We start from the raw sequence: 19,166 nt of genomic DNA, 5'->3' as shown, positions 1-19,166 counted from the left end.
GAGACACAATTTTCTAATTTCAAAGATTAAGCTCCCCCCTGTCCCTTATTCTTTGTAGAATATTTTGGTCACCTCACAATTGCTTAATTCCATAGGATTATAATTATAAAAGCATGGGAAAGTTCAAAATCATCTTTGCTTCATGGATCACCTGTACTCAAGTACACAGTTCACTGATGCTGCAAAAGAAAAGACACAACTTCTGGTCTTTTTCAGGAAAAAAGGCAGAGTAGTTTGCTAGAGTTTTAAGTTTCCCAGTTCTGTCCCCCATCCTTAGGTATTTGTTTTGTTTGAATTGTCCCGACATTCTGCCCCTTAACAGATGGGGAAAAGCCATGGGAAGACTCATTGGCTCTAGGGCCATGGAAGAAACCACTCTGGCCTGGTGGTTCATTCACCAGATAATTGATTTCAGCCAGTTTTAGTTTTGACCAGGTAGGGAATTTAGAAATGAGGAGGATATTATAAAACCATGCAGAAAACACTCACAGTTTTGGTTTGGCGAGCAGCGGAGGTGGCTCCTTTGTGGGCGAAAGTAGGACAGCTGGCTTCAGAGCAGATTTATTACCGTTAGCTTTGCCATTAATCAGTCCATTTACTCCATGGTTCAGATGGATGCCATTGGTTTCCCTCCTGGCGGAGTTGAGTTGCAATTGAAGGTCAGTCATGCCTGGTCCAAGCTCAGGGTTGGTCACTGGATGACTTTCTGGAGGTTTCTCTGGAGTCATCTCAAAGGAACTGATCTCTAGAGGAGGAGGAGGAGGTGGATCATGCTGGAAATCGTCACTATTGGACTGTTTCATGGAGTCATGGCTATAGTTTTCCATGTTGGCTAAGGCCAAGGAGGGGAGCAGAAAAAAAGAAGGAAGGGAAAAATAAGATACTGCAACTTCAAGGAGTCATTTTCACACTATACAAGATTTTCTGCAAATACTGTGTTGTTCATCCATCAAAGGCCAAAAGACTGCAGGCCTCCTGCTTGATGTCCAGGCAATGCCAGCTGGACAGTTTTCCTGGAGGACTTTGCTAACTTTCACATTTGCTTTAAATGACCACTGACCACTGGATTCAGATTATGCCCTTGTAAGGGGAAACCAATTTCTGCTCATTTGGCAGCAGCAGATGATGCAGAAAATTCTAACAAAGGCTGAAAACGGAATTTGTTGAATTAGTATTGAATACACTAATGAATCAATCAACAAACAGTTATGAAGTACCTACTGTGAGCCAGACATTGTGCTAAGTGCTGGAAATATAAAGAGGCAAAAGATAGTCCCTGTCCTCAAGGATCTCATAATCTATTGGGGGAGACAATAAATAAATATAAACTGAAAAACTATGTATAGGATGAAGAAGAAATAATTAGGAAAGGAAGACACTAGAGGTTGGAAAAGTCTTCTTGTAAAAGATGAGATTTTGGGTGAGGTATAAAGGAAGGAGAGAAACCATAAAGCTGAATTGAGTAGGGAGAACACTCCAGGCATGGGAGGGGGCAGTCTGAGAAAATATCCAGAACCTAGAGATAAAGTGTCTTGTTCATGGAAGAATAAGCAGGTCAGTGTCACTGGATAGATGAGTACATAGTGAGGAGTAATCTGTGAGGAAATTGGAAAAGGGGAATGAGGAGGGATGAATTATAAGAGGCTTTGAATGACAGAGGATTTTGTATTTGATCCTGGAGGCAATCAGGAGTCACTGGAATTTATTAAGCTAGGAAGGTCACATGGTCAAAGCTAGGCTTTAGGAAAATTACATTAGTAGTTAAATGGAGGAAGGTTTGGGATTGGCAGAGACTTGAGGCAGAGAATTAGGTGGCACAGTGGATAGGGTGCTAGACGGTATTAGGTAGACTTAGAGTTCAAATCCAGCCTCAGACACTTACTAGCTGTGTGCTCCTGACCCTGGGCAAGTCATTTGACTTCTATTTGCCTCAGTTCCCTCATCTACAAAATAGAGATAATAACAGCATCTACCTTAAAAGGGTTGTTTGTAAAGATCAAAGGACACAATACTTGTAAAGCACTGAGCTGACACATAGTAAGAGCCATATCAATGTTGGTAAGCAAGCAAGACTCACCAGCATCCTTAGGTGATGAGGGCCTGCACTACAGTGTAGGTAGCAATGTCAGTGAGGGAAAGGAGGCATATTGGCAAGCTCTGACAAAGGTAAAGTTGATAGGTCTAGCAAAACTGCTTTGCATTCCTTCTTCACACCTCTGTGGATCTGATTAAGCAAACTATGCACCTTGTTGGCATGGCTCCCCAAGACCTCTATTAGTCCTGGGAGGTGAGGAATGGGCACTCTCTCCATTTGACACATGCAAAAGTTGAAGAATTCAGTTTGAGGACCTGCTTGAGATTCTAGATCTCAAAGCAAACCTAGTCCATGTATTTGGTACATCCATGTTTGGCCATGGTGTTTTATAAAAGCAAAGTATAGGGAAGGTCATAACAATAATTCCACACACTGTTATGTTCACACAGTTCTCAAGAAGGGCCACTGGGGCTTTGCCTAGGGGCACCAAAATCTGTGGAAGGGAGAGAAGATGGTGCTCTTCCAGCTTGCCTTTCCTCCTGCCATACAGCATGATTGCCTCCCCTCTTCCACAAGGCTCTAAGTTCCCACTTCCTGGAGATCCAGGATTGTCACTTCCTTGTTCAAAAATCTGAGTATGACCTCATTCAACCTGGTCAGACTATCCTATTTTAACCCTCACTGTCCTGAGTAAGAATGTCCTTCTACATCACAGGCAAATCTTTCCATTGGCCTGAACTAGTTTGGCCATGCTCTATTCCTTTTCTCAGTAGAGGCTTCCCTTTTGGTAGCATCAGGCTATCTCGGGGTCTCTGTTTCTGAATTTGCTCTGGGGTCTTGAATTTCCAGCCATAATCCTTTTCTTTTTTTAAACTTTACCTTCTGTCAGTATAAATTCTAAGACAGAAGAATGGCAAGGGCTAGGTAGTTGAGGTTAAATGATTTACCAGGGCTCACACAGTTAGGGAGTATCTGAGGCCAGATTGGAATCTATGCCCTCCCGACTCCAGGCATATCCTAGCTGCCCCCCAGCTATCCTTCTGGTGTCTCTCTTCTCTCTGATGCTTTGAGGTTGGAAAACCTTCTTAGCGATCCTTGGTGTCATCTTATAATGTGGCCAGTATGTCGGAGAAAGAACCCACACTCGGGCTTTCTCTTTGCCTCTCAACTATACTCCTTACAGACATCAGACCCCTACCCCACATTGAAGAATCATTCACCTCAATTCTTCCCAAGCTGTGCTGGGCTTTGTTTTTCTGCTCTTAACTGGGAAAAGCCAAGGGAGTCTATAGTCATCATTTCCCTATCTCTTTACTTTTTATCTTGCCTCTGCTGCCACCTAGCACCAAATTCCTACCCTCCAGGAATCAGTTGAAAAAGAATCAATCTCCAGAGCTGCTTCAGTTCATCAAACAACACATCCTGACTGTTGACCTACTGTGTGCAAAGGGCTGTGGAATGCAGGCTCTGTGAGGGAGACTGAGACTTCCCCAGAAAGGTGATATCTGAAAAAGGTAACGTGATGAATACTCTTAGGCTGAAATGAAATAGTAAAGGACATAATTTTTTTCACATTAGATAGCTTATTTGTGAGTTTCTTAGCCTTAAAAGCACCCAGGGATTTTTGACCATTAAAAACAACAACAACTTGTATTAATATCTTTTGTTTCTATATCAGCATTTCCTGGGTCTGTTCCTATCCCCATCTCCCTTCCCAGAATGAAATCCCCAACAAGAAAGTATTTTAAGAGAGAGTACCAGCTCAGCAAAACTAACCAGCAAATTTAAAAGCTTGACATTATATTTGGGGTTCCCCTGGCATCTGAGAAGGGACAGTGCTTTCACATATCTCTTCTTTGGGGCCAACTCTGGCCATTTTGATTGCTTTTTCAAATCATTTTTCTTAATAGCAGTAATAAAATATGCTACTTTCTTCATAGAATGGGTGTATCTAGTTGCTGAAGAAATTAGATTTCGTAGATTAATTTCCCCCCCTTTTTCTCAGGTTAGCTCCCTTCCTAAGTTTCCCTTTCTGAAAGCTTCACTAATGATGTTGTTTATCTGGCTCTCCTGTGTGGTTGCTTTGCTGTGTCCTGCTGCCTCAGCTTCAGATGTTCAGTGTTAGCAGGCTCTGATTCATTAGTTTTTGACCTTCCATGATAGTTCCTACACTGCCATAAACCAGGACCACATTTCTATAGTATTTTAAAAGTTTGTAAAGCATGTTACTCCATGAGGCAGGCAGAAATGAGAATTATTAAGCCCATTTTACAGAAATGAAACAGGCAGAACTGGGAATCTGTAGATTCTAAGTGCAGTCCAAAACTCTTTTCTATGACATTATCCAGACTTTAGTGCATAAATGTGTGTGTGTGTGTGTTTGCTGATAGCATATAGCCTTGAAAGCTCCTTTTCACCTATTTCCATGTGTTCCTATAGAAAATGGCTTGTTCCCATATATAAAATTGCCTGCTAAGAGAACTGAGCAAAACTTCAACAGAGATGAAGGTTGTCTAGAGAACTGTTTGCTGAAGTAGTTGTTTTCTGAAGTAGTTAGAATACTGCATGTTGCCACAGGCAGTAAACTGACATGATGATGCAGAAACTATACATTTCCCCATAGGTCAGGTACCTGAGTTGACAACAAGCTCCGCTGTGCTAGTTACAGATCCATATTCGTTTCTTGCAGAGCATGTGAAGATTCCTGCATCCTCAGGAAAAGTCTCTGCAATGACCAGAGTGCAAATCTCCTCTGGAAAAGAATAGAGATAAGGTCAATTCATAGGAGTGACATAGAGGCACTCTGTGAAGAAACTGGGAAAAATTATCTTAATTTGTAAAGATGGACAAATCAGAACATGATATAATTAGTCATACAAAAGGATCCTTTAGCTTAAAAAAAGTTTTCAGTAAAGTTCTTTAGGGATAATTTCCCCTTACGCTTCAACTTACATATTTCATCAATGAACACACATTAATTAAGCATTTAGCATATGCCAAATTGTGCAGGTAACTGGCGGGGGGAACAAATACAAAAAATGAAAGAAGCTTACATTCTAATGGGGGACAATAAATACATATAGGAGCATGTTTGGAGATCTTTAACTATTTAACAGAAAAGTTGGCAGGAACTTCTCTCCTTCACTCCTCTAAACAACTTTTTATTATTCGGTATCTTTTTCTCCTCTCCTGTGTACAGAGGACAAAGTGGTCCTCTTGTCAAATATAACCCTTAATTCTGCCCCATTTTGTCTCTTCTTGAACCTTCATTTATTGATAATGTCCATTCTGTTTGGATACTTCATTTTCTCCTCTACTAGCTCCTTCCCCAGTACCTATAAAATATCCTTTAAGTTTCACTGCCTTAAAAACACCATTTTCTATTGAATTTGTCTCTGCTTCAAGATATCATTATTTCTTCTTCTTCTTCTTCTTCTTCTTCTTCTTCTTCTTCTTCTTCTTCTTCTTCTTCTTCTTCTTCTTCTTCTTCTTCTTCTTCTTCTTCTTCTTCTTCTTCTTCTTCTTCTTCTTCTCCTCCTCCTCCTCCTCCTCCTCCTCCTCCTCCTCCTCCTCCTCCTCCTCCTCCTCCTCCTCCTCCTCCTCCTCCTCCTCCTCTTCCTCTTCTTCTTCTTCTTCTTCTTCTTCTTCTTCTTCTTCTTCTTCTTCTTCTTCTTCTTCTTCTTCTTCTTCTTCTTCTTCTTCTTCTTCTTCTTCTTCTTCTTCTTCTTCTTCTTCTTCTTCTTCTTCTTCTTCTTCTTCTTCTTCTTCTTCTTCTTCTTCTTCTTCTTCTTCTTCTTCTTCTTCTTCTCCTCCTCCTTCTTCTTCCTCCTCCTCCTCTTCCTAATCTTTCTTCTCTTTTTTCCCCTTAAACTCCTAGGAATGGTTTATATTTACTGTCTTTACTTCCTCACCACCTAAACTCATTGGTCTCTAGTAATCTATCTCCCTGCCCCCCTCCCCCCAAATCTTCCACCACTCTACAGGAAGAACTCTTTCCAACTCAGTCACTACTGACCTGTTCTAATTTCCAAAATTAGTAGTCTCTTCTCAGTCCTCATCTTCCTTGGCTTTGTTGCTACTTGACACCACTAACTACATCTATTTCCTGATCCTTTTCTCTCTTGGCTTCCATGACATTATTCTATCATAGCTGCCTTTCTACTTCTATGGTCATTGTATTACCTTTTCCTTGTTAGTTTCTATTTTTTGTGAAGCTCCTATCCTTGGAACTCTTCTCTTTTTCACATTTTTCTACTTTGTTAATTGTATTCACTTCCCTGGCTATAGTATGGTTGCTATTTAGATAATATAAATATTTGTCCCCAGTCCTGACCTGTTTTCCCACCTCCCAATTTATACATCAAATTGTTATACAGTAAGATGTCTCATTGCAACTTCAAACCTGGCTCAAACTGACCTTGCTCATAAATTACTTCCTTTTGATTTCATTATTTTCTTTCAGTTAGTAGTACTGATATTTACTCAATGAACACTATTCAAAAAGTCAGGATTATTTTTTGACATTTCCCTCCCCTCTCACATCCAATTCATTTGTTGAGGTTTAGTCTTTTTAATTGTATCTGATTCTTTACATCTCTATTTGGAGTTTTCTTGGCAAGGATACTAGAGTGGTTCATCATTGCTTTCTCCAGCTCATTTTACATATGAGGAAACGGAGGCAAATAGGATTAAATGACTTGTCCAGAATCACACAGCTAGTCTGAGGTCAGATTTGAATACAGGAAGATGTCTTCCTGACCTTAGGCCTGATACTTCATACACTGTGCCATCTACCTGTCCTCTAATTAATTACTAAGTCCCATAAATTTTATTCCCTGCATTTTTTCTCATATCTCTTCTTTCTTTTACTATGGTTACCACTGTAGAGACTTATTTTCACATATGTGGACTACTGCCCTCCTAAGAAGCTGTCCTTCCTTCATTCTTTTCCCCCCTCTAATAAAACACCCACTTCTTCATATAGATGCCAGACTTAACTTCCTTATTTATGGATCTGGCCATGTCTCTCCTTTGTTTGAAAATCCTTCATGGCTCCCTAAAGGCTACTGAGTAAAGCTCAAACATTTTTACCTTACATCCAAGACCCTCTACCATTTGATATCATCATAACATCCTAGCTTTATCTCATCTTACTCTTCTTCATTGGTCTCCATATTCTATCCCAATATGGACTAATCTACTTGCTTCTGAAAATATCCCCATGCTCATCAACATCCATGACACAGCTCATGATTTTCCCCAAAGTTGGAATATCCCCTTTCACCCTCTCTTTTCAACTTTTTGAAGTCTTATATGCTCTTTAAAGCCCAACTCAAAGACTTTCTTTTCAAGAAAAACCTTTATAATCCCCTCTCTTTGGAGTGATCTTTCTACTAAGTCCTGAGGCAACAGTTTAACAACTCTTTAGTCCATGTAACCTTACTCAAGGATCTATCATCAATAGAAAAGCAACCTTGAAATTATGTATAGAAAAGATAGCATTTGATGGTAAAAATGGGATTTGCACATAATCTCCATTGAAGATACAAGAGAACAAAAAGGCAGAGAAATAACACTTGACTTAAGGGTTAGAAGACCTGGGTTTGAGTACTGGTTGGCTATCTATTTGCCTATGTAACTAAACTAACTCTAAACAAGGCATATATATTCTCTGAGCCTCACTTTGTTCATCCATAAAATAGGGAGAATATTTGAAGTGCCTACTTTATAAAGTTGTAAAAAAAGAACTTTTAAAGCCTGTAAAGTACAGTGTAAACTCAAGAAAGGATTGTAAATAAAGAAGCTGTTTGTGCATTTTATAACCTATTTGTCTAGAGTTAATGTTTGATTGATGTTGGGTTGTCATTCTTTAGTGATGTTGTTAATTGCTATCTATTTAAATTTAAATCTAAACAATTTTAAGCTATGGTCACATAGCTAATACTTATCAGATGTATGATTTGAACAAAGTTTTCTCATTTCTCTATCTGCTCTTCTATTCTACTTCTCAAAGGGATGAGATGGGGGCCAGTCAATTGAACTGTATCAAAGCAGCTGCCCAGAGTTTCCACTTAAGGCCATAGTTGGTGGAAAGTAAACAAGATAAGCTACCAAAATTACTCATGGTTAGTTCTTCAGATCTGGGGAGGGGTGGTGGTGGCAGGTATATACAGACCTTGGGTAAATGGACATCTATTTTCTCTTCCTACTTGTGCCATTTTGCATGATCCTGAACTTTTCAGGTTTTTTTTTTTAAGTCTGATTTTGGCAATATTCAATAGACCAGACTCATAATGATGATGGGAACTCAAGAGTGTAGGTAAGTGAGGTAGAGACCAAGACAGATTTCTACACAAGTTAAGCTATGGATTAGGACCTTAAAATATAGTTGAGTAAATTTTATGCTTTATATAATAAAATAAAAGTGAAATTTTGCTTTCCTTGTCATATTTATATATCTATTCCATTAGGCCAGGAGTCAGTAAAGAAACTAGTATGAATAGCTTTTGATGAAAGACTACTCTGATAATGTTGATTTTAACCTGTCGGGGAAAAGAATTTCCATGCTCATGTTACATGAAAAGTAAAATGAAAAAAGAATTTATTTCACTAGGAATTGTAACTAGTCATCACCAGAGATAAGACTGACTTGAGTAAGGAGAAGAACTGCAGCCCCTTTCTGGGTTTAATGATAACACCTCATGCCAGAGTAAGGCCTTTGTCAAGGTGAAGAAAGATCAGAAGGACTATACCGCAGACTGAAAGGCTAGAAGAAGAGGAGTCTGCAGTGAGCCATGTGCACTGAGAAACCTTCAATTTTGTTTTTTATTCAGTGAAGGAATTCTCAAAAATCTCCAGTGAAAAGTGTATACTTTGGAAATTTTTGTTGAAAGGGATTCTACCAGTCAAAATACTCATAACTTCCCTTCTTAAAAGAAGATCACTGCTTCATTAAGATTTCCTTGAGGGGGCAGCTGGGTAGCTCAGTGGATTAAGAGCCAGTCTTAGAGACGGGAGGTCCTAGGTTCAAATCTGGCCTCAGCCACTTCCTAGCTGTGTGACCCTGGGCAAGTCACTTGACCCCCATTGCCTAGCCCTTACCACTGTTCTTCCTTGGAGCCAATACACAGTATTGACTCCAAGACGGAAGGTAAGGGTTTAAAAAAAAAAAAAGATTTCCTTGACCCAGGGATATGAAAAGACAGTTTTCAGATGAAGAAATCAAAACTATCAATAATCATATGAAAAACATTCTAAATACTTCCTGACTAGAGAAATGCAAATTAAAACAATTCTGAGGTACTACTTTACAACTAGCTGAGTGGCCAATATTGCAGTAAAGGAAAGTAATAAATGTTGGAGGGGATGTGACAAAATTGGGACACTAATGCATTGCTGGTGGAGTTGTGAATTGATCTAACTCTTCAAGAAGGCAATTTGGAATTATGCTCAAAGGGCTTTAAAAGGATGCATGTCCTTTGATCCAGCAAAACAGGACAGAGTTTGCATCCCAAAGAGATTTAAAAATGGGAAAGGTTCTATTTGTACAAAGATATCTAAAGCTGTGATTTTTTTAGTGGCAAAAAAATGGGAAAAAGAGGGGATGCCCTGTGATTAGGGAATGACTGAACAAAATGTGGTATATGATGGTGATGGAATACTACTGTGCAATAAGAAATGATGAACTGCTTTATTTCTATAAGAACTGTAAAGACCTCAGTGAACTGATTTGGAGTGAAATAAGCAGAACTAGAAGAACATTATGCATAGTAACTGAAACATTGTGGAACCATAAAATGTAATTGACTTTGTTATAAAAGCAATGCAATGATCCAGGATAACTCTTAAAGACTTATGAGAAAGAATGTTAGAGAAGGAACTGTGGGAGTAGAAATACAGAAGAAAACAAATGATTTATCACTTGTTTATATAGATATATGATTTGGGTTTTTGGATGTATAATATGGAAATAGGACTTGATTGATTTTGTACATATATATATAATATATATGTATTATATATTATATATATATATATCCCAGTGAAATTGCTTGTCAACTCTGGGAGAGAGGATGGAAAGGAGAGGGAGACAATAAGAATCATGTAACCATGAAAAAAAATTTAAAAGTCAAATCAAATTGTCCTTAAAAAAAAGATTTCCTTGACCTAGCTCTTCCAAGCCATTATTTTATCTCTTCTTCTCTCTTTAATGACAAATTTCTAGGAACTCATCTCTATTACCTCTCCTTTCTTAGCACCTATGTACTCTACAAAACTACCTCCTCTTTGTTTTGCTGAAACTGGTCACTCCCAGATCACTAATGGCACCTCAAATGGCTAAATTAAGTTTGTTTCCCCATGTGTATATAATGGGGAAAATAATAGTATCTACTTTCCAGGGCTGTGAGGATATATATTATATATATAATTGTAAAGCATTGGCATTTGATAAAATGTTAACTATCATTATTATTACTTTTATTATTATTATTTTCAGTTCTCATCTCCCTTGAATTGTCTGATATACCTGACACTACTGAATAAGCTCTCCTTTCTACTTCAGGGAGCCTGGATTTTCAAAATTCAGTGAGAGGTCTCTTAGAATTAGCCAAGTATAGAGAGGAAATCAATTAATCAATAAGTATTTACCAAATGCCTACCAGGTTCCAGGCATTATGCCGGATGCTGAGGACACAGAGACAAAAATTAAACTGTCCTCACTAGCTCTCACAGAATTAACTCACAGTGTGGTTTGGAGACAGAGGCAATTAACTCTATGAATATAATTGCCTCCTCTCTTCCATGTGGTAAATTTCTTACCCTTCTTCTCATCCAGAATCGCTTCCTTGAGCTACTTGATAAAATGCTGCATGTATCTATCTGCTTATGAATTCAATTCAATAACCATTTACCGAGTATCTACTGGGTGCTAGGCATTGTGTTAGATGCTGGGAATATAAAAGAGGCAAGACACTCTGCCCACAAGGAGCTTACAATCTAATAGGAGACAAAATATGCAAACAAATATTTATGAAGCAAGCTATATGCAGGATAAAGAGGAAATAGTTGACAGAGGGAAGAGACTGGAATTAAGAGGGGTTGGAGGTAAGATTTTAATTGGGATTTAAAGGAAGCCTAGGAGATTGGTAATCAGAATGCAATAGGGAGAGCATTCCAGGTCTAGAGGGAAAGCCAGAAAGAATGCTTGGAGAAGCAATGGGGAGACCAGTGTAATTGGATAAGAATATGTCCTGGGGAGTAAAGTATAAAAAGACGTGAAAGGTAGGAGAGGGCTAGGAAAGAAAGGACTTTGAATGCCAAACACAGTTTAGTGACTGTATGGAGAATGGATTGGAGTGGAGAGAGACCTGAGGCAGGCAAATCCACTAACAGGCTATTACAGCAATTGAGGCATGAGGTGATGAGGAATTGTACTAGAGTGGTGTCAGTGCCAGAGAAGAGAAGGGACCATATTCAAGAGATGTTGCAAAGGAGAATTTGGCAGACCCTAGCAACAGCTTGGACATGGTGGGTGAGAGATAGAGCAAGGAATCTCAGGTGATTCTTAGGTTTGGAGTCTGAGGGACTGGGAAGATGATGTTGCTCTCCACAGTAATAGGTGGTCATCCTGGGGGGAGATTTGGGGAGAAAGATACGAAGTTCTGTTTTGGACATATTGAGTTTAAGATGCCTACTTCATATGCAATTCAAGAGGCTTGAAAGGCTGTTGGAAATATGAGATTAGAGGTCAGCAGAGAAATTGGGGCAGGAGAGATAGATTTGAAAATTATTACCATAGAGCTGGTGATGGGAGTTGCTGAGATCACCAAGGGAAATAATATAGAGAAAGAAGAAAAGTGGGCCCAAGACAAAACTCTAAGGAACCCCTGGAGTTAGAGGGCATGATCTGGAGGAGGAACCCAACAAAAGAAACAGAGAAGGAGAGATTAGATAGGCAGGAGGAATACTAGGAGAGAATAGTATCCCCCTAACCTAGAGAGAACAAGGAATGATAAACAATGTCAAAAGCTGCTGCAAAGTCAGGGAGTATGAGGATTGAGAAAAGGCCATTGTATTTGACAACTAAGAGTCTGTTAGTAACTTGAGCAGGGACAGTTTTGGTGGAATGATAAAGTTGGAAGTCAGAATGTAAGAGGCTAAGGGCAACGCTTAGCAGGGATGGAAGAGTGAGTTGTTTTTTTTTTTTTCAGGACAGAGGAGAAAAGGGCAAATTTGTAGGCAATTATGAGCCAGTAGACAGGGAGAGACTGAAAACAAGTGAGAGTGAGGATGGTAGAGGGGACAATCTGTTGGAGGAAATCAGATGAAATGGGATCATTTGAAAAAGAGTAGGAGTTAGCCTTAGTAAGGAGTAAGATCCCTCTATCATATGAAAGAGGGATAAAAGTAGAGAAAGTGGCAGAAGGCTCCTGAGTTATCGATAAGAGTTGAAGAAGAGAGAAGAGAACACATGGTGAGTAGCCTCAATTTTTCTTGTAAAATATGAAACAGGATTCTCAGCTTTCGCTTAGCCAGTGGGTCAAACAGGATTTATTAGGTACTTCATATGCTCTAGACCTTGTGTTAAGCATGAGAAAAAGAGACAGTACCTACCCTCAAGGAGATTACATCATAACAAGGGAAGACAACATATAGGAGGAAGCCTGGCATAAGAGCATAACAGAGAGAAAGTCAGTTGGGTAGCCTGGAGAGGAATGAGATATATATGACCTGGCATCCTTCTTAAATGGAGCATCCAATAAGAGGAAGAGGCTGCAGAGGCTCAGTCTATTAGTTCCATTGTATGAATTCTATTCCAGGGCTAGACTGAACTTCTAGGATGAAGAAGTTTCTGGGACATGATAGAGAAAGTCCAGGGTACATTCTGGAGAGGAATAAGGATTCTTTTTTGTATATTTGAGGTTTTATTCTCCATTCTGTCCTCCTTCCCTCCCAGTAAATGCCATTAGGAAACTGGACAAGATCCACTTTGGGGGTTAGAGGTTTACTATGCCATTTTGAAGACCTTATTCTATATGCTTTTAGTCTGATCCTGGCTCAGTATCATTTGCAGCAAAAATAATCCTGATGACTGACATTTCTAGAGGGTCAGAAGGTTTCTGAAGCATATTACATACATTATCTCATTTGGCAAAATGAGACAATATAAAGCAAAGTGCATAAGGACATGTCAAGTTGAATAAGGAAGTAACATTATTTCATACTGTTTTTCCTTACTTGAGAATCAAAGTGTGACGAGAACAAAGGAGTTCAGCTTCCTAAGTCCGTCTCAATGGATTTTCCTTAATTCAATCACAAGGCATTGGGAGTTCTGAATATTTTGTTAAGAAGCAGCACATCTGTGTCAATTAAAACTGGATTAATTTTCTTTTTTGAAGTCATTGCATGTCTAAAGACTTCCTGTGCTGGAAAGATCAGTCAGAAATGAGTGTCTAATTAAAAGCTCAGCCCACGTTCTCTTCAGACTGAAATACTTTCTTTGGCAAGCTGGCGTAACCACTCTGAGTCGGACGTATACTGCAGTCAGGGCGTTTCATATTACTGGAGCGTGTTGGGTCTTAGTGGACCCATAATGATGACAAATGATTCGTGAAAGACCCGACCAGACAGGGCTGAATAATATAGGCAAAGTTCTGGATTAGCAAAGCAGGACCTGACAGTCTTTGCAAAGTTTCATTTTGCCTTTGGTAGGTGTGTTGAAATACACATGTTTGCTTAACTCTACACAAACTTTCTGGCTTTTATAATACTCCAGTGGTAAGGGTAAAACCCACACCAGCTTATCACAACAGCACTGAGATCTTTACTCCCAGTTGCTGCTGGAATGGTAATGACAGATAGGTCAAGTTCATTTTTTTCCTCTGTTCTCCAGACAAGATTAAGTGCTATCCTATGTACTTCATAGTGACTTCCAATCTACCAATCAATTCATCAACCAATTAGCATTTATTAATGGATAAACTAATTACTATGTGCGAGGTACCCTGTTAGGTCCTAGAAAAAGGAAATGAAACAGTCTCTGCTCTCATGAAATTTACATTTTATTTTCTATGACTAATTCCCAAGTTGGGAAGATACTAAATCCAAAATAACATTCACATGTGCTATTTTCACTTAAGAGATCACAGGGAGAGATGGAATCATGGAATTGAGAATAAGAAAGGATAGAATCACAAGAGTTCAGATTTGGAAGGGACCAGTGAGGCTACTTGGTCCAATCACTCTGAGAGAAGTATTGTAACAAAGTAAAGTAAAGAAACAGAACTAACAATACTTTGACTTCATCAGAAGTAGTATGTACAAATAGGAAATGTTGAATAAGTAACTGAGTCCTCTCCTGTGCTACTATGTATCACAATAAAATAGATGAAGAACAACAAAACAAAAGTAAAGTTTTTTTTTACATTTGTATTTAGACTTAGAAGATTCTTATTTAGTCTACACCCCACCTTTTGCTTTGTACAGAGGAAGAAACTGAAGCGTATGCCTAGGCTTCAAAGATAGCTCTTCTGACTTCTAAACCAATTCTTAGAGAATGAAATATCCTTAAAGTTCATTGATTGAACCAAAGGCCCCCATAAAACGAGTTAATACTGTTTGGTCATATTAACCAGGATCCAGAAAGGAGAACTTCTCAATGCCTATCGGGGTGATCACTGTTGTTTCAAGATGAATCCAGACTTAACCACAATAATCAGTCCAGTCTAGCTAGGGAAATGTTCTCAGATTCTCCCAGGGCATGAGTCCAGAAATCAAGGCACTATGTGGATTTATGCTTGTGTGCTTATCTTTTTGGTTGGTCTGTGTACAATGGCTCTAGGGGGATGGCAGTCTAGTACTTTTACCAATTCCTTACCACTTTGCTATCACAGAAGAGATATAGAGAGTAGGGCTGAGTCTAGTAAAGAGCAATGTTTTCTGGAAATCTGGTTTGTTTGGAGTTCTGTGCAAAGCCAAGACTTTCTGAGCTTCTAAATATATAGCACTGGGCCTGGAACAAAGAAAGCACTTAATTGTTTTCTCTCTTTGTCTAGGCAGCTAGGTGGTACAGACCATAGAGTCTTGGACTAGGAGTCAGGAAGATGAGTTTAATTCCTGGATCAGACATTTCATAGCAGTATGATCTTGTGTTGATTCTTAGCCTCAGTTTCTTAATCTTTAAAATGGGGATAATAATAGCACTGTAGTGAGAATCGAATGATATAGCCTATACAAAGCACTCTGCAAACTTTAAAGCATTACAGAAGTGTTAGTGATTAATTATCTGTGTCTACCAATTCATCATCTATAATTACCTATTATCTATCTTATCTCTCTGTACCTATCCATTATCTATCTTTCTCTGCCCAAACCATCTATCTTTATCTATATATTGTTATCTATCTACTATTGTCCTCTCTCTTTCTTTCATATAGTCAAAATGTTCAAATGCTATAAAACATTGATGTTAGGAAAAAGGAGCAATTTCCTCATTCTGAGGATTATTAATCATGTTCCTCACTATTGAAAGGATGTTTTGTTGTTGTTTGGTTGTTTCAGTCATGTCTAACTTTTCATGACCCCATTTAGGGTTTTCTTGGCAAAGATACTGGAGTGGTTGTCATTGCCTTATGCAGTTCATTTTACAGATGAGGAAGTAAGGCAACTGGATCAAGTGACTTGTCCTGGGTTTCAAAACTAGTAAGTGTCTGAAACTAGATTTGAACACAGGAAGATGAGTCTTTTTGACTTCAGGCATGGCATTCTATTCACTGAAACATCTAGCTGCCATTTAAAGAATATTTTATGTCTCTAACTGTATATTGCCTTGTACTGTGTAGAAGACACAGTTGTTATCCTTTAAGAATTTAACAATCTCTAAGACATTAGACACATTGGAATAGAATATAAATGGAGTTACAACAGCATATTCTACTTTAGAATTTACAAAAAGCTGAAGTCTTAGAGGTATGAGAAATAGGCAAGCTCTCATTCTTTTGTCTTAAAGAGTGATCTTCTAGTTTTTTCATTTTGACTATCACTGACACAGGAATAGGGGGTATAACTTTTCTCCTTCATGACAGTCACTTGTTTCCTTTATCAATTACCATTAAGAGTGATTACAGGCTTTATAATTCTTTTTTGAGCATGGCTTTCAGGTAATCTAATAATTCTTATGTTGTCTTTCCTGGATCTATTTTCCAGGTCAGTTGTTTTTTTAATGAGATATTTCATGTTTTCTTCTGTTTTATCTTTTCATTCTTTTGATTTTGTTTTATTGCTTCTTGATGTCTCATGAAATCATTAGCTTCTAGTTGCCTAATTCTAATTTTTTAAGAATTGATTTTTCTATGTCAGCTTTTGAGCCTCCTTTTTCATTTAACCTATTTCTTGCATTGCTTTCATTTCTCTTCCCCATTTTCTTCTGTTTCTCTTAATTGCTTTTTGAAATCCTCTTTTAGTTTCTAGAATCTGTGTCCAATTCATATTTTTCTTTTGAACTTTGCATGTGTTATCTCTGCTTTCACTGTACCCTTCTGTATATGTGCCTTGCTCTCTGTCTCCACAAAAATTCTCTATAGTTAGGTGCTTTTTTTGTTGTCCACTCATTTTTCCAGCCGTTTTATAGGTAGGTTCTATTATCTGGGAGGCTAGGGTACTCTCTTAAGCTTCAGTCCCTCCTTGATGCTACTCTTAGCTTTATTTCTGGGTTTCTGCCAGTGTCAGTTCTACCAAGATGGTATGACAGTCTGAGGGCTGGGAGCTCTAAGAGCCACCTCCCACTGCTGATTGAATTAACCCTCCATACTGCTGATGGAAGAAATTATCACCTCAGAATTGGGTGTAGACTTTTGGTCTCACTGTGGGCTTGATTGGCTCAGGCACAGCTCAAATTATGTCCTCAGGTTTGGTGAAGCTTTTGGTTTTACTCTGAACTTGATCAAGTCATGCACACAGCAGTCTTCCCTGTCCTTGAGCTTTTGACAAGAGGCTCAGGGGGCTTGGCTTTGGGTCCACTAACTACTCCAGCCACAGGCCATGGCTAAGACTCCTGGCCTTGTTCTGGGACAACACAGATCAGGCTGCTTTAGTAGAGACTGCCTTGGGCTGGAATTTTGGACCTCACTTTAGGTTAACTTGAAACCTCAAGGGGTTTGCATTGGCTTGGACCTCTATCTGCCCAGGTAGGGTCTCAGGGTGTGGATGTTGCCTTGGGCTCAGGTTCAGAACCTGGCACAGTAGATGTGGGGTGGGGGTGTGTAGCTCACTCTTGGCTTGCTCTTGTAGCTTCCTGTTGGCTATGCCCACCCCAGTGCCCCAGATGTTCTCTGACCATCTTTTAGGCTTTTCTCTTCTTGAAAGTTGCTTTACTCTGTCTCCTTGTTGGTCCTTTCATTCCTGTATTCTTTTTGTGGTATTGTTTTAAGATTGGTTGGAGGACATTCTCATGGTGGTTTTGAGCTTCCCTGCTTCTACTCTGCCATCTTGACTACAGATTAAATAAAATCATCCAGGTTTTAGGATTCTTAATGGAGCTAGAGCTAGCAAAAGGGCAATTGAGACTTTGCTCCAGGATGGTGACGTTGTGTGGGGAGGGGAATGAATCTTCCCAGAAGTGGCTTCTGATCCCATCTTGACTAATGAATCCATGCTGCCATGTTGTGCTTATCCTCTCTCCAATAGGGACCTATTGTTATTAAGTTCCTTTCATGCCAAGAGCTTAGCTGTCCTGCCCTCAGACCAGGTTTTGATTAAGATGATTACTAAGCTCCAGGAGAAGGTTCTCAGATAGTGGATAAGGCATTTGCTACCTAAGGCACCTTGCAACATGAGCACAGATATCTCTACTGCCATTGCAAAGGTGCCATTATTCAATTCTGGATTTTCTGCAGTTAAAAATTGGAATGTCTACAGGATAAATGTTTATTGCTACTACTAATGGCCAATCAACTTCTGAGGTGATTTATCTTAGTTGTATATATATTTTCCCTCTTTTTTTGTGTGTGAGAGACCTGGGATATTTTAATATTGGGATCACCTTAAAAAGTGGTTGGGTTGGCTTAATATAATTGATCTGAAAATGGAGTGATCACAGTGGTGGTTTTTAAAAAAATCCATTTCCAATTCATCACTTGTAAGCCTTTACTGTGGGTCTCCTTAAACTATGACTACCATGATTCATTTCATAATATCTGATTTTGTGGCTTCTTTGTTCCTTCTTATTGTTTCTTTATTGTGTGGTTTCCATGACTCTTATTATGTAAAGAAATAACCTTTTTTTTTGCTTCTTAGAATTTTATAACTTCAACTGCTATATTGCTCCTTACCTTGAGAAATGTAAATGAATTTGCTTTTGCTTATAAGAAAATATATACATACATAGACACATTATACAGAACTATATTCTCCCCTTGTCAGGATCTCTGTGTACTAGAAAGTTATTCTCCCTCCCTTATAGAGTCTGAGTTGGCATACACTTGTAGGATCCTGTGGGGGAAAGCCATAAATACTCTCTATAAGGCCTTTGATCATCACTTGAAAGAACAACCCAAAGCCATCTCAGTTCTGGGCATCTTCTCTGGCTGTCCCCCATACCTGGAATGCTCCTCATTTTCCACTCTAGATACTGAACTTCCTGGCTTTCTTTAAGTCTCAACTAAAATTCTATCTGCCACAAGAAGTCTTTCCAAACCCTCTTAATTCTATTGTTATTCATCTGTCAATCATTTCCCATTTGTCCTGTATATAGCTTGCTTTGTGTCTGTTTGTAAATTATACACATTCCCTGAATGTTGATCCCCTGTTTTATTATGAGCTTCCTGAGGGACAGAGACTGGAGTTTTGTCTCTCTTTGTATCCCATCCCTTAGTATAGTGCTTGACACATAGTAAGCACTCAATAAATGCTTATTGGTTGATTAATCTTCCTAGCATTGGCCAAACAATTTAGAGGAAGAACTCCCTGAGAAAATCTTTGTCCATTTTAATTGGTTCCTGTCTTAAATGCTTGTGCAGTTTTAATTGCTTAATATTTTCTTTTTTTTCCTACCTCTGGAACTAGCTGAGAAAATTTTACTGTTTCCCAATTATAACTTCATAGATAAGTATCTGGCTCAGCCCAAACAGCTCTG

At 38.9% G+C, this 19,166-nt stretch overlaps 1 protein-coding gene across 4 annotated transcripts in view; it reads right to left on the bottom strand.

Annotated features, from left to right (window-relative positions):
• PALLD (palladin, cytoskeletal associated protein) overlaps window positions 1-19,166 on the bottom strand; it is a 490,519-nt gene that overhangs the window by 241,624 nt on the left and 229,729 nt on the right. For all 4 annotated transcript variants that reach the window (XM_007496142.3, XM_007496140.3, XM_001365702.4 and 1 more), the window contains exons 9-10: window positions 4,668-4,787; window positions 490-832 (exon numbers count right to left, since the gene is read on the bottom strand). In XM_007496142.3, coding sequence (XP_007496204.1) covers window positions 490-832; window positions 4,668-4,787 — 463 coding nt within the window. The remainder of the gene's footprint in view (window positions 1-489; window positions 833-4,667; window positions 4,788-19,166) is intronic.

This window comes from Monodelphis domestica, chromosome 6 (genome assembly GCF_027887165.1).
Source record: "Monodelphis domestica isolate mMonDom1 chromosome 6, mMonDom1.pri, whole genome shotgun sequence".
NCBI classification, from domain to species: domain Eukaryota; kingdom Metazoa; phylum Chordata; class Mammalia; order Didelphimorphia; family Didelphidae; genus Monodelphis; species Monodelphis domestica.
The sequence above is the reverse complement of the archived record's forward strand: the minus strand, read 5'-3'. Positions and strand labels throughout refer to the sequence as shown.